The 27,714-nt window shown below is 41.9% G+C and overlaps 1 protein-coding gene across 4 annotated transcripts in view; it reads left to right on the top strand.

Annotated features, from left to right (window-relative positions):
* Window positions 1-22,565, top strand: part of LOC143924007 (neurabin-1-like) — a 205,903-nt gene extending 183,338 nt beyond the window's left edge. For all 4 annotated transcript variants that reach the window (XM_077448012.1, XM_077448010.1, XM_077448009.1 and 1 more), the window contains 2 exons: window positions 1,867-2,055; window positions 17,029-22,565. In XM_077448012.1, coding sequence (XP_077304138.1) covers window positions 1,867-2,055; window positions 17,029-17,193 — 354 coding nt within the window. In that variant the 3' untranslated portion in view covers window positions 17,194-22,565. The remainder of the gene's footprint in view (window positions 1-1,866; window positions 2,056-17,028) is intronic.
* The last annotated feature ends 5,149 nt before the right edge of the window (window positions 22,566-27,714 follow it).

Genomic DNA, 27,714 nt, shown 5'->3' with positions numbered 1-27,714 from the left:
AGCAGACTAAGGACATGGATTACTGGAACCATCTCCTGTGGTCTGATGAGAAAATAAACTTATTTGGTTCAGATGGTGTCAAGTGTGTGTGGCGGCAACCAGGTGAGGAGTACAAAGACAAATGTGTCTTGCCTTCACTCAAGCATGGTGGTGGGGGAGTTTCATGGTCTGGGGTTGCATGAGTGCTGCCGATCTATTGAATAGTGCCCTCTATCGAAAACTGCATGCGCAGTACGGAAGGGCACTCCAGCTTATTTCCTGATCAGCTGGCGTGATTTCACCTTAGCGCATATGCACATCGTAGGAGATATATTTCTAAGGGCGCTACAATTTGACGGGCACAAACAGTGGAGGGAGACCATAGTTGTCAGATTGTGCCTTGCTGTTGCAGGGGGGTTGTGTGTGTGTGTGTGTGTTGAAGGGCAGGTTACAACACAATCTGACAACTATGGTCTCCCTCTGTTTGCATAGCTTTCAATTGTGCCGTAAAATGGTATGTCCTGTTAAAAAATGCCTCCTATGATGTGCGCATGAGCTATAGTGACGACATGCCAGCTGATCGGGAAATCAGCTGGAGTGTCCTTCTGTACTACGGATGCCCGGTCACTTTTTGGACATAGGGCACTGTTCGATAGAATAGGCACTGGGGAGGTACAGTTCATTGAGGAAACCATGAATGCCAACATGTACTGTGACATAATAAAGCAGAGCATGATCCCCCTCCATTCAGAGACTGGGCCACAGGGCAGTATTCAAACATAACGACCCCAAACACACCTCCAAGATGACCACTGCCTTGCTAAAGAAGCTGAGTGTAAGGGTGATGAACTGGCCAAGCATGTCTCCAGACCTAAATCCTATTGAGCATCTGTGGGGCATCCTCAAACAGAAGATGGAGCGCAAGGTCTCTAACAGTCGCCAGTTCCATGATGTCGTGGAGGAGGACTCCAGTGGCAACCTGTGAAGCTCTGGTGAACTCCATGCCCTAGCGGGTTAAGGTAGTGCTGGAAAATAATGGTGGCCACACAAAATATCTACACATTGAGCCCAATTTGGACATTTACACTTAAGGTTGTACTCACTCTTGTTGACAGAGGTTTAGACATTAATGGCTGTGTTGAGTTATTTTGAGGGGACAGCAAATTTACACTGTTATACAAGCTGTACACTCACTACTTTACATTGTAGAAAAGTGTCATTTCTTCAGTGTTGTCACTTTAATAAATATATATACATACACATATATAAACACACACACACCATAGAACTTTCACACAGACAAATATACACTGATTTGGGTTATTTTTAAAGGGGAGCTCTAGGGGTGCATTTTTGACTTGGCTGTACATTTTTATTGTGTACATTTGGTGATTTTATGTGGGGCTTTTACCAAACCGCATTATTTCCAGTGTCGTTTTGTTTCAAAAGGCACTTAACACCAGACCACCAGCACTTTGTAGATTTGTAGATTTATTTTTTTTTTTTTCTATTTACTGGTAAAATTGTTCTGAATTTCTTGGGCCGAGTGACTTGTTGGCTTATTTTGTGGTAAGGGATGAGTTTGCAGAAAATGTTCAAACTGAGATTTGCCGTTTTTCACATCTGTTGTTTTATATGCAAGTAGGGCATATTGTTCCGTTATCAAAGTATAGTCTGAAGTCCTATCTGAAATCGTCATAGACAAGGAAAATTACCAAATAAGCTCAGCTGGGGTGACTAGTGGGACTGGGGCCAGGAGTTTACTAGACGAAGAAATGACTGTTTTATATTATGATTTCTCTTTTGGCCCTGGAGTCCATCCAGATGGCAACACTGAGCAGCCCCAGAGATATTAAGCAGAGTCACAGAGCTCTTCTTTTTTTGCAGGCATTGGATGAAGATGCCACAACAAGCGGGAAACAAAACCAATGGCACAGTCGGCCAGTGTCTGACTGGAGTGCTCAGCAGGTGTGTCACTGGTTAATGGGAATGAATATGGAGCAATACATCACGGAGTTCACAGCAAAGAACATTGATGGACAACAATTAATGCTACTGGATAGTGACAGACTAAAGGTAAGATCCACTATTCTCTGCGTCCGCACTAATCACACATGGCATATTTCCATGACTGACACTGTTTTGTAAAGTATTTAAAGGAAACTCTCATTTATAGCTGGTTTAAAATAGAATTATAGGCAAAGTTTTTTCATTTTGGATTGCGTAAGGGAGGGTTTAAACCTCCAGTCAGGTTTTTTTATTTTTTTCCGTACTCTGTCATATTTCATTGTAAAGATTTACCTTCACTTCCTGTCCCATAGTCAAACAGGAAGTGAGAGGAAGTCCCTGCAAAATAAGGTAATCTGTTGGGGCCCCTCAGGCCACCATAACTAGTGTCCCCATTGAATTTCCCCTCTATTTTGTCGGGAAAACCCGCAATGTGGGATTTTCTTTAACTTTTAATGATCATGGTAAACAGGACAATTAGAGGATGAATCTCCTGAATGGGGGCACAGACTGCAATAAAAACTATTCGGTGTTCTAATCCCTTTCTACTCTATCCCTTTCTACTCTATCCATAACTTACCTAAAAAGGCAAACCTGCTTTTTTTATGCTTCTATTTCTGCTGGGGTTTAGCTTTAAAATTAAAGAAAAAAAATGTATGCAGTTCTGTATTATCATTTAAATATTTTTTTTTTCAGTGCAAGCAGTCTAAGCACCTACATTTTACTTGGTATCTGTCTCCTTGAAGTCCCAATACAGTCAAGCTCAGACTGGGAGATGAGGCAACATAAGGAGTCAATTAGTTGATGTGCTAGGAAGGAGTATGCAGGAAAGCACTCATTGTTCAGATGTGTATGACAGCCTGGGCTCAAAGTATGGCCTACATCATTCAACCCAGAAGACTTGAGACAAACAGCCGTAAAGGAATTACTGTGAGACGGCTTCGGATTGAAGGAGTATTACAACAAAGCTCTGCTTTGATCCCCGTCCATCTATTGAGAGGGACAAAAGAATTCAGAGAAAGTTGGGATGTACTGCCACCTATGGGAAGTCAGGACACTGGGAAAACAGAAAATCCATATAACTTTCCCCCGTGTGTATCTCCCTTTTTTGCTAGTGTCCTAGGAGGTTGGATAACGTTGATGTTTTTTGCTATCCCTTCTATCTTTGTGGTATTTATTTTTTCCTTGCTGACTTCAGTCAAGATTCTTGTTACACAGCTGATTTTTTTTTTTGGTGACTTTAATCGGGATTACCACATTGATGTGTGAGCTGGGCTGTACTAGTTTTAGTCTTTACTTACAGTACACCTCCATCCCTGCCTACCATTTGTGTGGGTGTTTACTCGCTCTACCTCCTCGTTTTTTTTTTTTTTTTTCTACCAGCCTTAGGAGTAATTTTTTTTCTGTTCATCTGAACTATTGCTGTGAGGTCTTTAACAACCATTGTTATCTTGTTTTAAGATTAGTTGTCTCATCAGGCAATGTCTTTCATCAATATGGATTCTCCTTACTATGAAATTCAATGGTTAGGAATGTCAAAGCTGGTACACATGTGCCCAATATCATCCGGTTCAGCAGAAACCAGATGACATTTGGCCTATATGTACAGCAGCCTGTGCAACTGAGAAGCTCGCTAGACTGGCTGATGTTAGTACAGCAAGCTCCTCAGGTTTTTTTTTTCTTTTTTTTTTTTTGTTCAGCCCGCTGGGTTAAACAAAAAACACTTGCTGTGTGTACCGGGCTTCAGGCTTGAGCCTTTGGCTGTTGACTGGCCAGCCTTTTCTCTTTAGTACTTGTTTTGTCTAAACTTCCCTCAGGGGACCTGGTTTCCTGTGACTTGGCCCACTGGATTTTGTTTTTGCTGTTGACCACATCTTGTTCTAGTTTTCTCCCAATCTGGTTGTGTGTTTCTCCATCTGGTTTTGGTGGATTGTTGGTTAGCCCTCAGCTAAACATTGAATACAAGGTATATCCATGAGACAAGATTCCCAGAGCATTATGGGTTTTTAAAGTGCTTTTACAAAAGGCTTTGTCTTTAAAACATACACAACAGTACTTGCAATATGTATACATATATGGGAAATGCAAACATAACATTGTCGTTTCATACAACAAAGAAAATAAATGCATCCAGAACTTCAACATCACAGAAAAGCAAAACTACATTCCATCTGATTGGAGTGGTGATTTTATGGTTTGCCTGAAATCGCAGGCCAAGGAAAGTGCAATTCCATGATGGAAGTGCAGGGAAAACAGTAAAAGCTGGATACGTTTACATGCTAATTAAAGAGATACAGCGTTTAAAAGAAGAGTGCAGAAAACAAGAAATTCCCGGAAAAGGAGGTGTAAGAGAAAAGAGTTCTCAGGGAACATTGGATTAGGGCCCTCAAATTGACATGAGGTTATCAAAGTGCAATGGCTGAGCTTTGGAAAGCCAAGGCTGCCAGAATTGGAGACTTTTTCGTATGTGTCAAGTAAAATGGCCGTTCATTTTTCATTGACCATAATATCGGTCATTTGGCGTTTGCCTCGAAGCTGAGAATTGGGGGTTTTCCAGGCTCTTGCTATGGTGAGTTTGGTTGCTGCAAAGATCTGATGCTAGTTGCCACCCTGGTAGGAGCAACTCCTCAATAGGTTTTGCAAAGAGCTTTGTGTGGATTTCTTTTGATATATGAATGAGTGCGTAGAAGCGCATAAACCCAAATCTGTAGTCTGCACATCTTAGGGCAGGAACACAATTTGTGCACCGTAGTCTCTGGTTGGGAACAACCGCAGAAGCAAGTTGATGACTAAGATGGAATAAAACGAGCCAAGCAAGCCGGCGTATAGTACCATCTGTACAGAATTTTATGCGTTTCTGAGAATGAGTACATTTTTGGAGCTCTTGGATCTCACTAAGGTCATAATCTGCTGGCTCCAACCCCATCCCCCAACTCACTCTCCCATTGGTGATGGAAGGACCGCAACAGAGGTTTTTAAGTAGATGCAATGGAATATATGTACAGATACTCGCAAACGGCGTAGGGGCTTGGGATTTAAGGAATTATATGCAAATCCACCATTGTGTTACACATCAGTAATGCTCCCGCAACAGAATCTCCTGAGATTATGTAAGGGCATCAAGCATTTATCATCCTAGTGCAGGGGTCTTCAAACTATGGCCCTCCAGTTGTTCAGGAACTACAATTCCCATCATGCCTAGTCATGTCTGTGAATGTCAGAGTTTTACAATGCTTCATGGGATGTGTAGTTTCGCACAGCTGGAGGGCCGTAGTTTGAGGATCCCTGTCCTAGTAGGAGGGAGAAAGTAAAGAATGTCGGTAAACCTGTGGTCAGTCCACCAGACAAACTGTCAAGTTTTCCTGAGCCCTGGTCCGAACAGCGGACCATGCAGAAAGCGTAACGAGGGTAAATGGGATGCGATCACACCCACCAAGTCCCAGAGTCGGAGGTATGAAGTTGGGTCGATTGTCGGGAAGCAAGAGGGAGCCACTGCATTAAATCTATAGTGGCCCACAGCGGCAGATGGTGTCTCTCGTGGAGGTGGGACAGAAGAGCAATGTTGGCCACCAAATAGTATGCTTGAAGGTTGGGGACTGAGGTCGTTATTGATCTTGCAGGTAAAAAAAAAAAAAACATTTTGTGGTTCTAGGCCTTTAGGACCACCAAATGAATTGTAAAACCCTGCTTCGTTGAATACAGAACCTATGACCGACATCACCTGAAAAGCATATAACGGTTTGGGAAGAGAAGTCATGTGTATCGCATTGATGCTGCCAAACCAAGACAATGGAATGTGACTCCAAGAGGAAAACAATTCAGTCAATTTATTAAATGGGGAAGGGAAATTGGATTGATAAAGGCCCACATAAGTTGGATAAGCGAATCCCTAGGTATGGTAAGTTTTAAGTAAGTGTTCAGGCTGTAAGGGTCACAGACATCGCCTTCGACTTGGCAGGGCTTTATTCAGCTGGTCCAGTTTACTGCTCCCTGCACAGCTCAGAGCTCCAGAGAGGGAAAATATATATATTTACACCACTGAGATATTCTCTGGCTGCTTTATTATAGTAAATATTGCATGCCCTGTGCTTAAAGCGGGAGTCCGCGTTTTTTTTTTTTTAAAAGCCAGCAGCTACAAACACTGCAGCTGCTGACTTTTTTTAAATAGTGACACTTACCTGTCCAGCGCGCCCGCGATGTCGGCACCCGAAGCCGATCTCTCGATCGTCTCTCGGGTGCTGCCGCCGCCATCTTGGTTATGGGAATCAGGAAGTGCATTTTCCGGTTCCCTACTGCGCATGTGCGAGTCGCGCTGCGCAATAAGGATGGACCCGCTGCCTCTGGGATCTGTGTGTTTCCCAGCAGGCAGCGGGGGACTTTCGGAAAGGGGCGTAATCTACGCCCCTTTCCGCAGAGAGCTATCCCGGAAGTGGGTGCAGATACCTGTACTGTACAGGTACCTGCACCCCCCTCCCCCCTGAAAGGTGCCAATTGTGGCGCCGGGGGGGGGGGGGGGAGGATTCCAATGAGCGGAAGGTCCACTTTAGGGTGGACCTCCGCTTTTAAAGCTATGACAACAGCAAAAAAGTCTGGATGTAAATACGGTCAATGGTAACCATAGAAAAGAGCGCTAGTTGAGCCAGTCTTGTGCGGACAAATAGCCAGACAAAAATCAATCAGTAACCATTCAGTTGTATACACACAATTTTTCCTGTTTCTCAACCCCCCCCCCCCCACTTCTTTCACTCCATGGTAGTGATTTGTCATTTTATTATAGAAAAAAGGGAATTGTCCCCCAAAGTGGGGTTTTCTAGGCAGCAACAAATTAGAAAAAAATATATATATCAATGTAATCATTTATTTCTTTTAATAAATAACACTTGCCTTTATCATTTTGTATTATTGATTTAGATCTTGGTCATTGGCTCACTTGCTTGTTCTAGTTTCTTTCTAGTTTTTGCAATATGAATTCATTTTATTAAGCTTTTTAACAATAGAGGTTTTGCTGTAGTGGAGTAACCAGTCATGGTTCCATTTAAAAATTTTAATCTCCTGCGGCTAATTCCTGTTTAAATCCCAGTTGGCTGGCCGTGTCACATGACTTAAGGGCCACGCCCTGAAATGCGTTGGCAAGACGGCCATGTTCTCGGCTTGCTCTCCACCATCTTGAGCTCCAAGACTTGTTTTGGATTTGGTCTCTCTGAGCGTCTGACATCACGCCCGGGAGTCCTACGCTCACTGGTTCCTATTTGAGGTTGTTTTAACTGTCCGTCTTCTGGCCCCTTCTCCACCTACGGCTAGCTAGCAGTTCTCTTCACCACTGGTTACCACCAGAGACTCTGAGGCTACACGCCGTTTCCCAGTCCTTACATGAGTTGGCTTCACTCTCCCCCCTTCTCCACTTTTGTGGATTTCGTAGGGGCGTATGAGGGTTTCACCACTGCAACAAATTTTCAACATGCCAGTCCATCTCTGGCTGTCCCCATTAGGTACCACAACAGTTGTTTGTGATCTATTTATGTGAGGAGAATTAAAAAAAAAATTTTTTTAAATCATCCTATGGTAACAAATCAATACATGGCTTATCTTTATTTTTGCCTGGCTATTTGTCTGAACAAGACTGGCTTGACTAGCGCTCTCTTCTATGATTGAAATTGACTGTGCTTAAAGCTGAACGCTCCAGGCAGATGGATATACAAGACACAAATGAATGTAATCTCTAATAATACATCATTATGTGTTTTTATAAATGTAAGTGGTGTAAGGATTTGGCTTTGACTTGGTATCTGCCTGTTATAGTCCGTGTGCAGCACAGCTCAGACTTGGGTGGGGTGTGAGAAGAAGCAGAAGTCGGGTGTGTTTCAGTGCATAGAGCATGCTGGTTGGAAGAGAGCAGAGTAACAGATGACATGTGTCAGTGTGCTGCTTCTTTCACTGTCTGGCCACGGGATGGGGGTGGGGAGGAGACCAGTAAGTGCAATTGTAACTTCAGCAGAGAAAGATCAGGTCCCCCCTCTTGCCAGGCAGAGCTGTGCTGTGGAGTAGGACTGTGTAAATCTCAGGACTGAATGGACAGAAATACAAATCCTTTGGCAGATGAAACGACTTGTATACATTTTCATGTGTGCATTTAACTGTCTGGAGTTCAGCTTTAAATATTACAAAAAAGGGCCCCGTAAAGAAAAGAGTTAATACCTGACTGGTTTGGTTGCTCTTTTTCTATACATTGATCCTTTCTTTTTATTCTAACCACAGTACAACAAATGAATGGTTTTCTCTGTTGGCTGTTAAATTATATCTTTCCCAAGAGAAACTCTGATCAGCCATAGCTGACTTCTTCTCCTCCACAATTTAGTTGTAGGACTCCATGCTGACCTTTATTCAATACATTATTTTTTATAACTCAGAACAACTATGCGGGTAAGGGCATCTGACTGGGGACTCTAAAGTACTGAATCCAATGGATCAGCATAAGCAGCAAATGGCTAGCCTCCATGTTTCTCTTAGCTGTTCTCTCATTATAGAAAACCGTAACGATCTAGTACCTGACACCCCTGCAAGCTATGTGTTTACCCATACCTCATGCCATTGGCTTTTATGGCTTAGATCTCCTCAGCCAGTCTTTCTCATATTCCAGATGTGAATAGGCCACATTGTATGCCGTGTTTATTAACCGAGAAAGGATTGCATTGTTACCGTATTCGGTTTTATAAGAAACAATCTATTTTTCAATTTTTAAATGAAGCCTTGTTGCCGCTTTCAATAAAGTTTGGCATTCCGTTTTACTTGATGTGTCGCGATTACACTCTGTTCATTAGTAGGAGTATTTTCTCAAGCGCCATCCTTTGTGTTGTTGGATTGAACATTTTGCATGCTGTGTATTTATACTGAATGAGGTATAAGCCAAAGAAAACGAAACACGTGGTGTTTTAGTCAGCAGAAAGTTTAATGGCGCCATCTGCTGGTGAAAGAACTTATTGGCTGGTCTGTTAAAGGGAAAGCATAATGGTGCTTGGTCAATTGCAAGTCATTTTGAAAGCCTACATGTTTATAGTGATCTCGCCCCACTCCAGTAAGATGACATTTTAAAGACACACTAGTTTCAGATTCTAGATTTAAATGCTTTGTGTGATGACCCCCCCCCCCCCCCGCTGTGTAAAATCTACATAAAAACAGAATGCAGTGATTTGCAAATTTCATAAACCCATATTTTATTCACACTAGAAAAAAAGAAATATCTAATGTTTTTAAACTGAGAATTTGATATTATAAAAAAAAAAAAATAATTTTGAAATTGATGGCAGCAACAAGTTTCAAAAAAAGTTGGGACAGGGCATGTTTACTACAACTTGGCATCCCCCTCTTTTTTTAACACTCTGTATATGTTGCTGGAGTTTTGGGAGATTAATGTTGCCCCATTCTTGTCTGATGTAGGATTATCTTCTTTGTCATATTTTTCGTTTTAAGATGCACCCAATATTTTCAGTTTATGAAAGGTATGGAAGGCAGGCCAGTTAAGCACCTGGACTCTTCTATGATGCCATGCTGTTGTCATAGCTGCAGTGTGCAGTAGGGGTGCACCGAATGGGTTTTTTGGTGCCGATACCGAAAATGAAAAATACACTAGGCCGAAAACCGATACCGAAACAGCACCGATACCGAAAATGACTGTTTTTAAAAAATATTTTCATACAGCAGATGGTCAGACTGCAGGCATGGTACAGGAGATGGTCAGACTGCAGGCATGGTACAGGAGATGGTCAGAGACTGCAGGCATGGTACAGGAGATGGTCAGAGACTGCAGGCATGGTACAGGAGATCAAAGCAGCCTCACCAGTTCCCCTCAGATGCAGCCTGCCTGATAAAAATACATGCACAGTGTTTTCCATGTATTCCAATGGCTTTAGTTCATACCATGCAGTCAGTTTCCGGTGCGGAAACTGACTGCATGGTGTGAACTAGAGCCATTGGAATACATGGAAAACACTGTGCATGCATTTTGTGCAAAAAAAAAAGCACACGGAACTGCATCTGGTGTGAACTGGCCCCAAGCAAGCTACCTGGTTCCGTTCCAACAGACTTCTATTGGGAATGCTCATATCGTTACCTCTACTAGCAATAACTTAACCCTTCCCCATTCTATCACATGGCGATAAAAACCTAGCTGGGTCAAAATCAAGATTATTATTTTTTTATATGGTCAATAAAGTGAGTACAGCCTTTGTCCTGTGACCTGGTTTACAGTGCCTTGCGAAAGTATTCGGCCCCCTTGAACTTTTCAACCTTTTGCCACATTTCAGGCTTCAAACGTAAGGATATAAAATTTTAATTTTTTGTGAAGAATCACCAACAAGTGGGACACAATTGTGAAGGGGAACGAAATCTATTGGATATTTTAAACTTTTTTAGCAAATAAAAAACTGAAAAGTGGTGCGTGCAAAATTATTCAGCCCCTTTTACTTTCAGTGCAGCAAACTCACTCCAGAAGTTCAGTGAGGATCTCTGAATGATCCAATGTTGTCCTATATGACTGATGGTGATAAATAGAATCCACCTGTGTGTAATCAAGTCTCTGTATAAATGCACCTGCTCTGTGATAGTCTCAGGGTTCTGTTGAAAGCGCAGAGAGCATCATGAAGACCAAGGAACACACCAGGCAGGTCCGTAATACTGTTGTGGAGAAGTTTAAAGCCGGATTTGGATACAAAAAGATTTCCCAAGCTTTAAACATCCCAAGGAGCACTGTGCAAGCGATCATTTTGAAATGGAAGGAGTATCAGACCACTGCAAATCTACCAAGACCTGGCCGTCCCTCTAAACTTTTAGCTCAGACAAGGAGAAGACTGATCAGAGATGCAGCCAAGAGGCCCATGATCACTCTGGATGAACTGCAGAGAACTACAGCTGAGGTGGGAGAGTCTGTCCATAGGACAGCAATCAGTCGTACACTGCACAAATCTGGCCTTTATGGAAGAGTGGTAAGAAGAAAGCCATTTCTCAAAGATATCCATAAAAAGTCTCGTCTAAAGTTTGCCACAAGCCACCTGGGAGACACACCAAACATGTGGAAGAAGGTGCTCTGGTCAGATGAAACCAAAATTGAACTTTTTGCCCACAATGCAAAACGATATGTTTGGCGTAAAAGCAACACAGCTCATCACCCTCAACACATCATCCCCACTGTCAAACATAGTGGTGGCAGCATCATGGTTTGGGCCTGCTTTTCTTCAGCAGGGACAGGGAAGATGGTTAAAATTGAGGGGAAGATGGATGCAGCCAAATACAGGACCATTCTGGATGAAAACCTGTTGGAGTCTGCAAAAGACCTGAAACTGGGACAGAGATTTATCTTCCAACAAGACAATGATCCCAAACATACAGCAAAATCTACAAAGGAATGGTTCACAAATAAACGTATCCAGGTGTTAGAATGGCCAAGTCAAAGTCCAGACCTGAATCCAATCGAGAATCTGTGGAAAGAGCTGAAAACTGCTGTTCACAAACGCTCTCCATCCAACCTCACTGAGCTCGAGCTGTTTTGCAAGGAAGAATGGACAAGAATTTCAGTCTCTCGATGTGCAAAACTGATAGAGACATACCCTAAGCGTCTTGCAGCTGTAATCGCAGCAAAAGGTGGCTCTACAATTTTGCACGCACCACTTTTCATTTTTTTATTAGTTAAAAAAGTTTAAAAAATCCAATAGATTTCGTTTCACTTCACAATTGTGTCCCACTTGTTGGTGATTCTTCACAAAAAATAAAAAATTTATATCTTTGTTTGAAGCCTAAAATGTGGCAAAAGGTTGAAAAGTTCAAGGGGGCCGAATACTTTCGCAAGGCACTGTATATAGCATGGCTCCATTCACACAAGTGGCCAGAGGTAGATAGTCTCAGAGGCAAACAAATGACTTTTGGATGCAGCAGCACTGTGGGCACAAAACTGGCAGCTTGCCAGTGTCTAAATGCAGCCTCATCCATGCCCGGATCTGTGCGGTGATCTCCGTGTGTCACGGAGCTGTGCATTGAATTGCCTGGGCGGCTGCAGTAACAATGTCCCGCCTCCTGTAATCACGTCGCGCTGATTCAATGTCCCGCCATTGGATCAGTGTACAGTCTGTCACAGGAAGCGGTACATTGTTACTGCAGCTGCCCAGACAATTCAATGCACAGCTCCGTGACACACGGAGATCACCGCACTGTCGGTCAGGAGGAAGGGAGGAGGGAGGACAGAGGACTGGGGGCCAAGCCAGGAAAACACCCGTGCAATGGGTGGCACCAGGGGCGCAGCCCCGCACAGGCCCCGCCCCCATTTTCGGCCCCATTATCGGCAAGATTTTCCTTTCGGCAATTTGCCGAAAACACCATTTTCGGCCGATATGTTTCGGCGGCCGAAATTTCGGTGCATCCCTAGTGTGCAGTTTAGCATTGTCCTGCTGAAATATGCAAGGCCTTCCCTGAAAAAAGAGGATGTGAGCATATTCTGCCATAAAATCTTGGATATATCCTTTAGCATTGATGGTGCCGCTCTAGATGCGTAAGCTGCCCATTCTATATGCACCCCGATACCATCAAAAATGCTGACTTTTTAACTGAGCGTTGATGACAAGCCAAATTGTCCCTTTGCTCTTTAGCCACGTCAGCCCTGGAAGACACGGCTGGGCATTTTTTTTTTTTTGCGATGCTTTAACTGACAATGGTGGGGTCGTGCGACGTACCCAAAACAAATTTGACGTCCTTTTACCACAAATGGATCTTTCTTTTGGTGGTATTTGATCATTTCATATTTTTTGCGCTATAAACAAGAGCGCCAATTTTGAAAAAAGGTATTTTGTACTTTTTGCTATAATATCCCCATTTTTTTTTTTTTTTTTTTTTAAGCAAATGTTTTCCACAGTTTAGGCCAATATGTATTTTTCTATATATTTTTGGTAATAAAAATCACAATAAGTGTATATTGATTGGTTTGTGCAAAAGTTAGTGTCTACAAAATAGGGGATAGATTTATGGCATTTTTTTTTTACTAGTAATGGGGATCTGGGGTGTTTTTTTTTATTTTTTTTATTTTTTTTTTTTTTTTTATTGGGTCTGCGATATTGCAGCGGACAAATTGGACGCTTGACACATTTTTGGGACCACTGACAATTATACAGCGGTCAGTGCCATAAAAATGCACTGATTACTGTATAAATGTCACTGGCAGGGAAAGGGTTAACACTAGGGGGTGATCAAGGGTTTAGGTGTGTTCTAACTGTAGGGGGATGGGATTGTCTAGGAGGAGAGATTGAGATCAGTGTTCATACTTAGTATGAACACATGATCTGTCTACTCCCCTGAAAAAAAAAGGATCTGTGTGTTTTACACACACACAGATCCCAGCTCTCAATCTGTCGGTCATCACGCCCGCCGGACACGCGTCTCCGGCGGCGCCTGCTCACCCCTAGTGGCCAAAAGGCGAAGTAAGGTGACGTTCTGCCGCAGTTCTGTGGCGGCTGGTCAGCAAGCAGTTAATATGAAGGAGGTGGCACTCATGGCTGCCAAAAAGAATATCAAATTTAGATTTTTCTGTCCACAGAAGTTTTTTTTACTTTGTAAGACCATTTTACAGAGCTTTCATCCAGAGAAGAGGGCGTTTCTGGATCATATTGAGATTTGGCTTCTTTGCACGATAGAGCATTGCCTTGCATATTTGGCTTGCACAACAGACTATGTTCAGATTTTTGGAACTATTCCTGAGACCATACAGTGATATATGCCACTGCATTAAAAAAAGGCATGATTTTGTGCTGGACAAGGGCCCATTGATCAGGGGCATCCAATATTATATCTTGGCCCTGGCCCTTGTGGGCAGAGATTTCTCTAGATTCTTGGAATCTTTTAATGACGTTATGTACTGTAGATGATATACATTAAAAAAAATAAAATGAAAGGAGCACTTTTTGATCAGAGTATAGCATCAAGTCAAACTCCTGGGGTATTGATCTAGTCAGTTAAGTAGCAAAGGGGGTTGTTTCAGCTGCTTTGGTGTTAATAAAATTAACAGGTGCACTAGATGGGCAACAATAAGACAACCTCAAACAAAATGGTTTTATAGATGGTTGCCACTGACTCCCCCCCCCCCCCCCCTTACTCAACTTTTTTCTATTTTTCACTAGTTTTGTATTTGGCTAGTGTCAGTGGTAGCATGAGGCAATACATGCCATTGCCAGAAGGTTTGCAGTTTCTCCCAGCACAGTCTCAAGATCATGAAGGAGATTCCAGGAGACAGGCAGTTACTCTAGGATAGCTGGACAAGGCCGTAGAAGGTCCTTAACATTAGCAGGACTGGTATCTGCTCCATTGTGCAAGGAGGAACAGGATGAACACTGACAGAGCCCTACAAAATGACCTCCAGTGGCCACTGGAGTGAATGTCTCTAAACAATCAGAGGGTGACCTTAAGGCCCGACATTCTTTAGTGGGCCATGTGCTCACTGCCCGGTACCTTGGAACTCGATTGGCATTTGCCATTGAACACCAGAATTGGCAGGTAAGCCACTAGCACCCTGTGCTTTACACAGATGAGAGAGCAGGTTCACCCTGGGCACATGTGACAGACGTGAAGTCTGGAGAAGCTGTGGATAAGGTTATGCTGCCCGGAATATCGTTCAACATGACCAGTTTGGTGGTGGGTCAGTGATCGTCTGGGAAGGCAGATCAATGGAGGGATGCACAGACCTCTACAGCCTTGACAATGGCACCCTGACTATTGGGTATCCAGATGAAAATCCTTGGACCATTGTTGGTGCAGTGGGTCCTGGGTTCCTCCTGGTGCACGGCAATGCCTGGCCTCATGTGGCAAGAGTATGCAGCCAGTTCCTGGAGGGTAAAGGAATTGATACTTGCATGCTTGCCTGACATAAATCCAGTAGAAGACCTCTGGGGTGTTATGTTTTGGTCCATTCGATGCTGCCAGGCTGCACCTCAGTCTGTTAAGGAGCTCAGTGATGCCCTGGTCCAGATCTGGGAGGAAATACTCCAGGACACTATCCGTCTCATTAAGAGCATGCCCTGACATTCAGGCATGCATACAAGCATGTGGGGCCATGCAAACTACTACCATTTTGAGTTTCTGCAATAAAATTTCAGCAAAACGGACTAGCCTGTTGCATCTTTTTTTCACTTGGATTTTCGGGTATCTTTGAATTCAGCCCTCCGTTTTGATGGAAATTAAAGTGATCAACCTACAACGTGGCATCCTTTCGTTTCTAACACATTACCCAATCCAGATCAGTATAGCTACCCAGCATATTTTTCCCCATTGAGATCTGATGTGTGTTCAAAGTGTTTCTTTATTTTTCTTGAGCAGTGTATTTAAAGTCTTTTCAATTTTACATTGAGAAAAAATATTCTCAATTTGTTTGACAATTTTTAGATGTAGCTTTTCACAGATTGGTGTACCTCTGCCCATCTTTACATCTGAGACACACTGACTCTCGAAGATGCTCTTTTTATACCCAATCATGTTACGGACCAGTTGCCATTCACCTAATTGGTTGCAAAATGTTCTTCCAGCTCGTCTAAGTTGGTACCACTTACTTTGCCAGCTTTTAGTTGCTCTGTCCCAACTTTTTTGAGGCATGTTGCTGCCATCCATTTCAAAATTTCGGAATTTTTTTTCTCTTCAATGTGTACATTTTCTCGGTGACGTTTTCTATTTTCTATTGTGAATAAAATATGGGTTTGAGATTCGCAAATCAAATCGTTTGTTTTTATGAAAATTTTACACTGCGTCCCAACTGGTTTGGAATTTAGATTCTACATGCTGTCTGCACACACCATAGAGAATTTTTATGCTCTTCTGTCTGACACTCATCAGCAGGACAAGAGGTGAGGGGGAGATTTCCCTCATGGGAGCATAAATGGCAAGAAAATATTGAGGGGAGGTGTTCGCCTTCCCTCGCTGTACTATAATTTTGTAAGGAGGTAGATACATTTCCCATATGTTGACACAGATAGCAGGGAAAGTAATTTTGATGGCGAAACGGGATTGTGGAGTGCTGGATTCCCTGGTCTGGTATCATTTTCTGGTACATGGAGACCATGGCTGGGCACTTGGCGCAGCAAACAAGAAATCTAGTAATGAAAGCGTCAAACCAGTATTAGAGTCCAGATATAGTGAAGAGCTGGATAATGAGATGTTGGTATCTTGAGAAAACAATTTAGATATCAACACAAAGCTTACTCTAGTTACTGGTTTTAGGAGTCCCGAGCTGCAAAACAAGTTTGCTGTTTTGTCCTCTATTCCTGGTTCACAATAAAAAGTAGACGGTCTACCCCTTTCGCACTCTATCCAAACTTTGAAAGAATGTTTTGACTGGAGATGAACTAAAATTATTTTTGGTTTCTGTACAGTCCATGTATACTAGCGATCCCCAAACTTTCTGCATAAAGGGCCAGTTTACTGTCCTTCAGATATTAGGGGCCAGACTGTGGCCATTGATAATTGAAAGTTCCTTCGGCTTGGTGGTCAGTGAGGGTAAAAAATAAAAAAATACATTGTGCTTGTGGTCAGTAGAAGGAAGAATAGTGCCCCATGATTGGTGCCGACGGGAACAATAGTGCCCCATTATCAGTGGGTGCAATAGTACCCCATCATTGATATCGGTGGAAAGAATTGTGTCCCATCTTTGGTGTCTATGGGAAGAATAGTGTCCCATTATTTATATCAGCAGGAGGATTTATGCTTAATTGTTGGTGTCTGTGGGCCACATAAAGGGGCAGCATCCAGTCAGTGTGCCGTAGTTTGCATATCCCTGGTATACATCATTGGTCTCCAATTAGCGGACCTCCAGCTGTCGCAAAACTACAAGTCCCATCATGCCTCTGCCTCTTGGTGTCATGCTTGTGACTGTCAGTCTTGCTTTGCCTCATGGGAATTGTAGTTCTGCAACAGCTGGAGGTCTGCTAATTTGAATATGCCTGCTGTATACCATTTGTTATCTAATAGTAACTGTATTGCCAACAGTATTAACACATGTATATTCTTTTTCCTTTCCTTGTAAAGGCCCTGGGTGTTGCAAGCCAGACAGACAGAGCCACTATTAAGAAGAAAATCAAAGAAATAAAAAAATCACAAGAAAAACTGGAAAAACTTAAAGAAAAAAGTTCAAAAAAAGAAGTACAAAGAAGAACTGGCAAAGTGGCTGCAACCGTGGAATCGAGCTGCTAAAACACTACACCACAATCCCTTCCAGCACATGTGTTGTATATGTAAATAGGTGTACAATTAAAATGAGATGATGGGAAATCTATAACATATTTAGATTATTTCTTAATGCCTACTGGCATCTAAAATGAACGTCACCTAAGGATCAACATTTTTATTTAGCATTTTTATTAAAAAAATAGCTACTATATTTGTAATGATTTCTTGAAGTGTAATTTTTAGTGTAATAAGGTTGTGGATATTTTAATGCTGAAAAGTTTCTCTCTCCAACAACCACTTAATAATATAGTATGTTTGTGTTTTAAACCTTCCACGCACAGCCAGTAAAATGCAGACCTCCTGACTTTTTGTAAGAAAAGGTGATTCTTATGTATAGTTTTCTACTTAACAGCCCTGGTTGTTTAAAGGGAGGGGGATGGGGGGTTTGTCCAGTGAAAAAAAAAAAAAAAAAAAGCCTTTCTAAATGGGTTTAGTGGCTGTGCTGAGCGATTAAAATGGTTTTACTGTGCAGTTCCTGTCAGTATCACTGTTCTGTATGGCTGCTTTAGTTTCAAGCAAATTTGTATGCCTGTTGTGGGGTTTTTGTTTTTTATTTGAACATTCCTAAATTGAGTGCCTCCCCAAGTACTTCCTACCAATAGTGCATAAAACGAGGCAGTTTGAGCTGATGGTTGTGAAGCAAACAACCCACCCTTTCTATTTACCCTCATCACATCAGTAGTTGATGATAATTGAACGTACTGGTGGATTTTACATCTCTATAATGATTGTAAGGCTTTATTTTGTTTCAAGCTTGATCCCTGAAGGGACTGATCTGTAGGTTATGAGATTAGTGCTGCTGGACTGTCCCAGACCACTTGTGCCGGTAAACCAGAGAGGGGCCGCTTGCACTGTATCTGGTCAGTGTTGTACACAGGGCTGGTAAAGTTGCTGTCAGCGGCTGCGAATGCTTTCAGAGCACTTCCTGGAATGCTGTAATGGGTTTATATGGTTGTGTTTCAGGGGTGTGCCCCCCTTTCTCAAGTCTACTTGTACTTCCCTCTCTGCTGTCTTAAATGGGTTCTTAAGGCACTAAAAAAAAAGCAAACATGTTATGCTTACCTGCTCTGTGCAATGGGACACACTGGGACTGCATGCAGATTTTTTATTTTTTTTTTCTGCATAGAATACAGTAAGGTGTAAAAAAACAAAACAAAAAAAACAACAAATTTCTGCCTTTACAACCACTTTAATGTCAGCCTATTGCTGCAATCAGGTTTTTTTTTTTTTATGATTGAGAGCCGGCGGCGGGTCACAAAACAACGCTGTCTGTCGTTCTCTCTTTCAGGGATGAATCGGGGCAGAATCTTTGCCTGAATTCGGCCCTGAAACAGAGGCAAAGACCTACACAGCGTTTCTGTGCAGTGCGTTCCGCAGCCTTCCCGGAGACATGTAGACCAGCTCCATGGAGAGCTTTTCTCATATTCTCCTGCTATGCGAATTGGGTGTGGAAACACCCGCATCCAATTCACATAGGTGTGAAACCAGCCTCCATGAAAATAACTTTTCTCCCAGATAAGTGACCAAGCTGTTAAAATACTTTCCCTCACAGGAGGATTGTTATATTGTGTGCTGGTGGGATGTTGTAAATGTCTTTGGGGAAGAATAGTGGGTGTCCTGTATGGTTGGTTAGTATGAGAGTTAGACATTTTTGATCATGTACAGAATGTTGGCTGTTGAACAATGTTTTCTGGTGAGAATGAAAAAATCTTCCATGGACTGCATCACCTTTCTTGTCTATGCACTTGCTAAATCCTAATGGGAACTTCTATTGCAAGAGAGTAATGGTAATCCAATTGTTGGACAGCATGGTTTCCTCTCATAGTATTACTCTTATGATTATAAATAATGGTACTAATCTGTGGCACCAAGACCAGTCATTTGTGTATTTTTGCTATTAATTTGAGTCTGTTGGATTGTAATGATTAAGATGTTTTTTTGTTTCCTACTCATTGTTGTAATCTGACACACTGTGGGCTAGGAAGTATTGGTCCATTTGATACAGATTTTCCACCAGCTGACTTTTCTGCCTTTCTTGTCTTAAAGCAGGGGTAAACCCATAAATGTAACAGTTTCCAAAAAAAAAAAGTTTATTACATTCTGGGCATGCCAGGACTGTAACTGTCACATTGCTTGTACTCTAAACTGTCCAATGGTTGGTTTCATAACTGATCACATGTGCAGGCGAAGATTAAGCAGAGGCCAAGATGGCAGCTTCCTTGGCTGAAAATTATAGTTTGCTGCCACTTTGACTAAGCTGTCTCTAACAGTTGTAAAACTTTCACAACTCCTTTCTATGGTACAGATGTCTCTGCCTCTACTCTTTGCCTTGGGTGGGTCTAATTTACAGTGAGACATGGCCAAGACAGGTCTTGTTCATAGCAGGACTATCTGATGTGGGTGAGAAACAAAGTTCTAAAGAAAGCTCTTGCTGTATGGAGAGCCCCTTTAAAGATTTAGTTGTAGTAGTGCAGATAATGTCTGATTTTTTTTTTTTTTTTTTTTTTTTGGTCGCTGTGTAATGTGTCCTCAAAAACCATGCAAATTCATTGATGTACCTCCACAAATTTCTGAGATGGTACAATGAGAACTTATTGACCAGCACATTGATTTAATGTTAAAGGCAAAGAATCGGAGAAGAGGAGTTTGGAGGATCACTGGTCCAGCAGTCTACAGTGTGGCCGATGTTAAAGAATTGTCTTCAGAATGCACATCTGCTACCTTACATTGTCTGGTGTATTCACTAACCACTACAGAACTTTTAAACTGTATTCTTATAAACATTCTACTGTGGAGATGTCCAAGTATAAAGCACTGGTGCAGTATGGTGAGATTGAATCTGAGAGACTGAAATGGCCATGTGGCAACTTTTTATGTGGAGTACAATTTTTGTATTTTATCAGAAATGTTTTTGTACAACTAATAGTATAGACCTCCTATGAAAATAGTGTTGGACTACCATTTAAAGAGCATAGCTATACACACAGTGTGAATAAGGCTCTGAATTCTTGATGGAAAAACTGTCATGGGAGAAATGTTGGCTGCCAATGAAGAGGTCTTTTGGTTGGCTGGAATGTGTTTTATAGCTTATTCCACATACATCATCAGTTCTGATGAATGTCAGCACAATACCACCCACCTAATCTTGAATAGGTTGGTCTGCTGCCAAAATAGCCCTGACCTGTTGAGTCATGGATGCTACTAGACCCCTGAAGGTATGCTGTGGTATCTGGCACCAAGCCGTCCGTAGCAGATCCTTTAAGTTGTGATCCAGGGGGGTCCCACCTTGCATAGAGACATCTGGAACCTCCTGTTATGGGGGGCCCTTGCCAGCTTCCTATGGTGGTGCATCCATGTGTTTCAGCACTGCCCCACCTCACAGAATTAGCAGTGGGAGGGGGCTGAGCGCCTCAAAATGTTCAGATAAGCTTCATAATTAATAAATTCTGCCCTTAGAAGTTTTACCTGTCTAGCTGCAGTCATCTGTTCACTGTATCACTTGAGGCCAGTCACTTGACGGGGTATATGTCAGGCTGGGTTCACATCTCTGCAGCAGCTCTGATGCAAATTGCACAGGCGCTCTGTGTGTCTTTTGATCTGTTTCAGGTCTGAATTGGGCTGAAATCGGACCTGAAGCGGTGAACTTGTGCTGCGTGAGATGGCATTCTCCAGTGTGAACCCATCCTAAGGGTTTGCAAACACTTTAAAAAAAAAAATTAAATTAAAAGGCTGACACTCAGAACGTGCCTTAGATAAGCTATGACTTGTCTTCAGCGATAGAACAAGTTCAGTGGAATGTGATGAACTACTGCTACATGTGCCAGGAGTAGGCAACCAAATCAAAAATATGCCTCTGACAGCCACAGGCATGAATCCTAGAAAGATGATCTTCTGGTCCATGGTTCCTGGGATTTTGTAGTTTTAGCTCTGCTGAGGTTGTCTACCCCTGGCCATATGGATAAATTGGAACCTTTGCAGACCACTATCGCTCTGTTTAGTTTCAATACTTTACAATTATAGCTCTGAAACTAGCACAAAGCCAGGCAACTGCCATCTTCAGGAGGCCATAGCATTTCCCAGGGTAGCAGTCTACTTTAAAATGTACCTGTTGCCTACACATTCAAAACTCCAATTTTGTTGGTTTTCATCCTCCTAATTTAAAGTAGACCTGTCATAACAGGACAATGGGGACTGCCACTGCTGGCCACTTTCTAAAAGTGCCACTTGCCTGGCTTTTGGGATAATTTGGCACCCATCCATCCATTGTGAGTTACTGACCCCAAACCAGGAAAGTGAGTGCTTTAGCTGCATGGTTGTTCTGGGTCATTGACACACCCCTACATGAGTTGGCTCAGGCCATTGGAAATTTCAGTAGGAGCCCCTGTGTTGCCTCTGTGACAGGTTTACGTGAATGTGTGTTACTGTCTCAGCAATTAGAGCAGCTGTTCTTATAGATGCTAAAAAAAAAACATGGCCTGTTGGAATACTTGAGGAATGGAGCTGAGACTCGCTGGCCTATTCTAGGAGTGGGTCACAGCAGGGGTCTGGTGCACAGTATTGTGAACCCAGCCTTAAGCTTCATCGAACCCGCATCATATCTCCAGCATCCAGTCATGTTACTGACACATGAGACACATTGTGCCTCAAAGATTTGATAGCATTTTTTCCTAGTTGGTGAGGTATGCTGATGGATTTATTCAGCCACAGCATCTCTTCCCTTAGCCCTCGGTCACATTAAAGGGCCCCGTCGTGATTTGACAGGTTGCACCCTATTGCCGGCAATCACACTGTTCAAATTGGTGCGGAACCAACGTTGTGGTGCCAGATCAATTTGAAAAAGTAGTTTCTGCACAACTTTTGGTGATTTTCAAGTGTGATTTGCATAGACATCTGTGTATGAAGCTGCACAAATGTATTTCAAGTTGCACTGACATGCTGCTTTTGCTTTTTGTGTGATTTCAGAGGAAGTTGTATAATTTTAAAAGCTGCAGTCAATGTGAATGAGTTTATGGCCCATTCACACCAGCTTGTCAACTCACTACAAAGTACACTTCAGCCTGGGCTCTAATGCACATTATCATGTTTTCCTTCAGTTTCAATAGAGGCTGCTGTACATTTCCATGACTTGGAGGAATGAACTACATTTCTATTTCACCAACACTTTCTCACATGCATTTTTTTTTTTTTTTTTTATTATATATAATGTTTGTTCTCTGCCTTAACTGTGGACCATTTCTGGGTTTTTTTTCCACTAAATGTAGATGTTTAAACAAAACATAGAAACATTTTTGTAAAAAAAAGTGTTTAATATAATAAAACTGACCCTTTTTTCTGTTTTTGTGTCTTATTTTGTTGTAGAATGAAGGGCAAAATAAAAAGGCAAATGATGCAATATGTCACTAGTAATAATGCAGCCATCTTACCTGTTGTTCCTACTGGAAAGTATCACATTTTTCAGCTTCAAGCTTTACCAGACCAAGCCATCAAGCAAAGGTGACAGAAGGTTGAGACAAACCATTTAACAGTTCTTACCATGGGAACAGCTTAACCTCTAGGGCAGTTTTTCTCAACTCCAGTCCTCAAGGCACCCCAACAGGCCATGTTTTCAGGATTTCCCTCTGATGAAATGGCTGTGGTAATTACTAAGGCAGTGAAACTGATCAAATCACCTGTGCAAAATAATGGGGAGCCTGAAAACATGACCTGTTGGGGTGCCTTGAGGACTGGAGTTGAGAAACACTGCTCTAGGGATCCACGCTATAGCCGATTGATGGCCACAGCACGGACCTGCATTCCCGGGACTGCTTCTATTGACGTTGCCCCGTGCACGAGTGGCCTGCGTGCCCCCTGAAGGGCTCGCGTGGCGAGTCTCAGACTCGCTGGATCACGGATCGGCGTAAGGGGTCGATCCCGACCCCCTTACTACATGAACAGCTGTCAGCCAATGACAGCTGATCACGTAAATACCAACACAGCTGGTAATCGCCTATTTTTTCTCCTCATGCTGACAGTGCGAGGAGAAAGAAAAAAAAAAAAAGCCCATCACCGGTGGCAGTGAGCGGGACATTAGTGCCCACAATCTGTGTCTGATCAGTGCCATCTAACTGTGCCTATTAGGCTCAACTGGTGGGCACTATCGGTGCCACCTCATCAGCGCATATCAATGAAGCAGAAAAATTACCTAACAAACTATTAAACATGATCTTTTTTTTTTTTCCCAAAATTATCCATATTTTTGTTTAGCAAAAAATAAAAACCCCAGCTGTGATTAAATACCACCAAAAGAAAGCTCTATTTGTGGGGGAAAGAAAATGATAAAAATTTCATTTGGGTACAGTGTTGTATGACTGCGTAATTGTCATTCAAAGTGCATGAGCGCCGAAAGCTAAAAATTGGTCTGGGCAAGGTTTAAGTGCCCAGTAAGCAAGTGGTTAAGCCCAGTACACAGGATGAGATTATTGGACAAATTATCCATGGGTTTTTTTTTTTTTTTTTTTTGCATGATCTCAGATCTCAGATTAAATCTGATGAGTTTACGAAGTCACACAAATACTGGTACAACAGAATAAAAATTTGAAAGTGATGTCATATGTTGTATTGCGTTTTCCAAGGACAGCTGTACTGATTAAACAAAAACAATATGATCTGGCATCGAATGAAAAATATTTGTGTACATGTCCGCTCAAATAATGGCTGAACTGTCCTGATTGGCTCTTGAAAGCGCTATACTGACAATACGATTATAAATTCGAAAGTGGTATTTTTCGTATGATTTTCTGATCGTGTGTATGGGGTATTAAAGTGTAACTCCACTTTTGTTGAGAAAACATTCCTCCCTGGGTCATCTATGTACATTACAAGGATTTATAACAACCTTTGCAGATTCCCACCTGTTGTGATTCTGAAGAAATCATGGTTTGTTCCTCTGGGCCAAGTTGGTCTAATGGGAGTGGTTTCATAATTATCAGTCAGCTGTGGCAGCCGCAGAGCACTAATGAGGGAATCTGCTGGGTCTGCATCCCTTTAGCTGTGTTCCTATTGGAAATATCCCACCAAAAAATTATATTTTTTGACTTACCGTAAAATCCATTTCTCTGACTTCATTGACTGACAGACACAGAGCTCCATTATTCAGAACCATAGGGTTATACTGCCCCCCACAGGAGTATGACACTAAGCAGAAAAAAAAAATAAAATAAAAACAGCTACGCCTATGGGCAGTCCTAGATGGTATACATCTTCCTCTCTGCTATAGGCATTCAGTTTAGTAAAAAGCAGTGTCAGAAGTATTAAAACTGTTAGAGGGGTGGGTGTTGTGTCTGTCGATGAACTCTGTGAAATGGATTTTACGGTAAGTCATAAATCCCATTTTTTTCTTTTGTTCATTGACGGATGCAGTGCTCCATTATTCAGAACCATAGGGACTTGCCAAACATGAGGAGTGGTAAAATGGAAAGAGAGTAGATTATGGCGCTATACCTGAGACCTCTATGTTGTAATAAAACACCATACGCAACACTAGAGTCCCTCGATAAGTGCAACCCTATATGAAAAAAATAACCTAAATGTGATCAAGGAATTGTGCGTGTGTGGTTTAAGAAAAGGTAATGCACAAAAAAATATATATATTATGTGTCTGGTATGTGTATATACACACACACCTACTTGTACATTACTCATATGCTCAGTGCCTAAAATCCCAAAGAGGGTGCTAGTACAAATTACTTAAGTTGACGGTGATAAATGCATGTAATTGAGTGCCACAAGATAAATAATATTAGTCCATATAGTAAAGTGTCAAGACAAGGAAAAAAATTGATCTCTTACGATTCTCATGTGAGTAGGTTTCTATTTCTTTAATAAAGTATATTTTATTACGTACTACACTATGGATGTGTTTCTTCTCCCAACGCATATACAAACGGAGATATAACACGATTGGAAGAGTGAACACAGTGGCTTATACTGTGAAAGTCTATCCACCCCAGCTGGGGTAAGATTTCTGGTGAGGGCAACCACATTATTAAATCACTGAGAAGCGCTCCGGGGGAAGCTGTTCTCTCTATTGAAGATACCAAGCACTCCTGCACTAGTCACTTTTTCTTATCCTTGTATGGGACTTTTTTTCAGCCATCTTTCAATTGAGCTAATTTAATAATTTTTGATGGTCACTTTTCAATTCAATTTTTTTCCTTGTCTTGACACTTTACTATATTGACTAATATTTATTTATCTTGTGGCACTCAATTACATGCATTTATTACCGTCAACTTAAGTAATTTGTACTGGCACCCTCTTTGGGATTTTAGGCACTAAGTATATATACACACACAAAATATATATATATTATTATTTTTTTTTTTTACCCTTTCTTAAACCACACATGCCCAATTCCTTGATCACATTTAGGTTATTTTTTTCATATAGGGTTGCACTCATCGAGGGACTCTAGTGTTGTGTTGTGTATGGTGTTTTATTACAACATAGAGGTCTCGGGTATAGCGCCATAAGCTATTCTCTTTCTATTTTACTTATATCACCCTCCCCCCACTCTGGGAGGAGGTATTAAGTAGAGGCAGCTCTTACCAATCCCCCTGTTCAGGGTTTAGTCCGTAGCGCAACTTTATTTGTTTTTCCAAACATGAGGAGTGGGGCAACCAAAAATCCCAAGGCTAACACATAAGCCAACCCAGGTAACAGGCGCTCAATACAGAACAAGCTGGAGCCCAACCTGAACAATACCCCCTCAAGAGGGAATAGACCTTCTAAACAGGAGCCTGCAAAACCTTGTGGCCAAAATGATGGCAACACATCCACTTCGTAGAATGTTGTGAAAGTATACACTGATGACCAAGTGGCTGCCTTGCAACCTTGTGCAATGGACGCCTGATGATAGCAGACCCAAGAAGCACTAAGCACCTGAGAAGAATGCACTGTAACAGGAAAAGGGTCATCTGTATGATCAATCTAGAAATTGAGGGGAACTATCTAGCAATACACACCAAACTGAGCATGTACAGAGTGACTCAAAAGGCTCTATCTTATCAAGGGATGGTTTGGGGATAGCAGCAGATAAGAGCAGACAGGATCAAACAGCCTTTGTACACAATGTACAAGATTAACCCCCTTAGGTTGCACAGATTAGAACAGGCATGCTTTACTGCATATACAGACTGATATTACATTTTTTTTTAACCCCTTGCCGCCTGTATATTTACACCGGCAGAATGGCACGGCTGGGCAAAGTAACATATCTGTACGTTACTTTGAATTTCCCGCCGTGCGTGCACCTGCCGCGAGCTCCGTGCCTGCAATCGCATTATGGAGCTGAAGAACGGGGAGATGGCAATGTAAACACAGCATCTCACCATTCTGCGATCGTCTGCTCCCTGTCATTGGGACCAGAGAACAGTGTCATGTCACTGCTAGCCCATCCCCCAGACAGTTAGAGACACGTCCCAGGACACACTTAACTCCTCCCCACCCCTAGTGGTTAACCTCTTCACTGCCTATGATATTTTTACAGTAATTAATGCAATTTTATAGCAAGGATCGCTGTATTAATGCCAATGGTCCCAAAAATTGTCCGATGTGTCCACCATAATGTTGTATTCACGATAAAAAACGCTGATCGCCGCCATTACCAGTAAAAAAAAAAAAATCGATCCCCTAGTTTGTAGACGCTATAACTTTTGCGCAAACCAATCAATAAACTCTTATTGTAATATATACTTTTTTTTTTTTTTTTTTACCAAAAATATGTCGAAGAATACGCATCGGCTGAGGAAAAAAATTGTTTTTTTTTTTATATATTTTTTGGGGATATTTATTATAGCAAAAAGTAAAAAACTTATTTTTTTTTCAAAATTGTCGCTTTTTTTTTATAGCGCAAAAAATAAACACCGCAAAGATGATCAAATACCACCAACATTTGAGGGCTCTATGTGTGGGGAAAAAGGACATCAATTTTGTTTGAGTACAACATCGCAATTGTCAGTTAAAGAGACGCAGTGCCGAATCGCAAAAAGTGCTCTGGTCAGGAAGGGGGTAAATTCTTCCAGGGCTGAAGCGGTTAATGTAACCCCTTTCAGAAGGGACAGGTGTGAATGCAGCTGAACTTAACTTTCCATTTAAATCGGCTATCTAAAATGTATTCCAAGTGCATTAAAACAAAAGATGTTCACTGTATTAGTTCTTGGTTTTTTTTTCTTCTTGAGAAGGCAATTACAGATTGGACTCAGTAGATGGTGTGTTGATGGTGTGAATGGCTTCCAGTGGCACTGGGTCATTGGTGTTTATTGATGATGTGACAGAAGTAGCCGGATGAATTCTGCGTTTTTTAGAGATATACTGTCAGTCCAGATTCATCCAAATGCAGCAAAGTTGATTGGACGGCGCTTCACAGTACAAATGGCCACTCCCAACATGCACTTCTCACATAGGCAAACTCTGAAACGCTCTCTTATATAGCTTAAAATTGTGTCA

The sequence above is a fragment of the Lithobates pipiens genome, unplaced genomic scaffold, assembly GCF_037356315.1.
Source record: "Lithobates pipiens isolate NorthernLeopardFrog02 unplaced genomic scaffold, aLitPip1_a1.2 Scaffold_22, whole genome shotgun sequence".
In the NCBI taxonomy this organism is placed as follows: domain Eukaryota; kingdom Metazoa; phylum Chordata; class Amphibia; order Anura; family Ranidae; genus Lithobates; species Lithobates pipiens.
The sequence above is the reverse complement of the archived record's forward strand: the minus strand, read 5'-3'. Positions and strand labels throughout refer to the sequence as shown.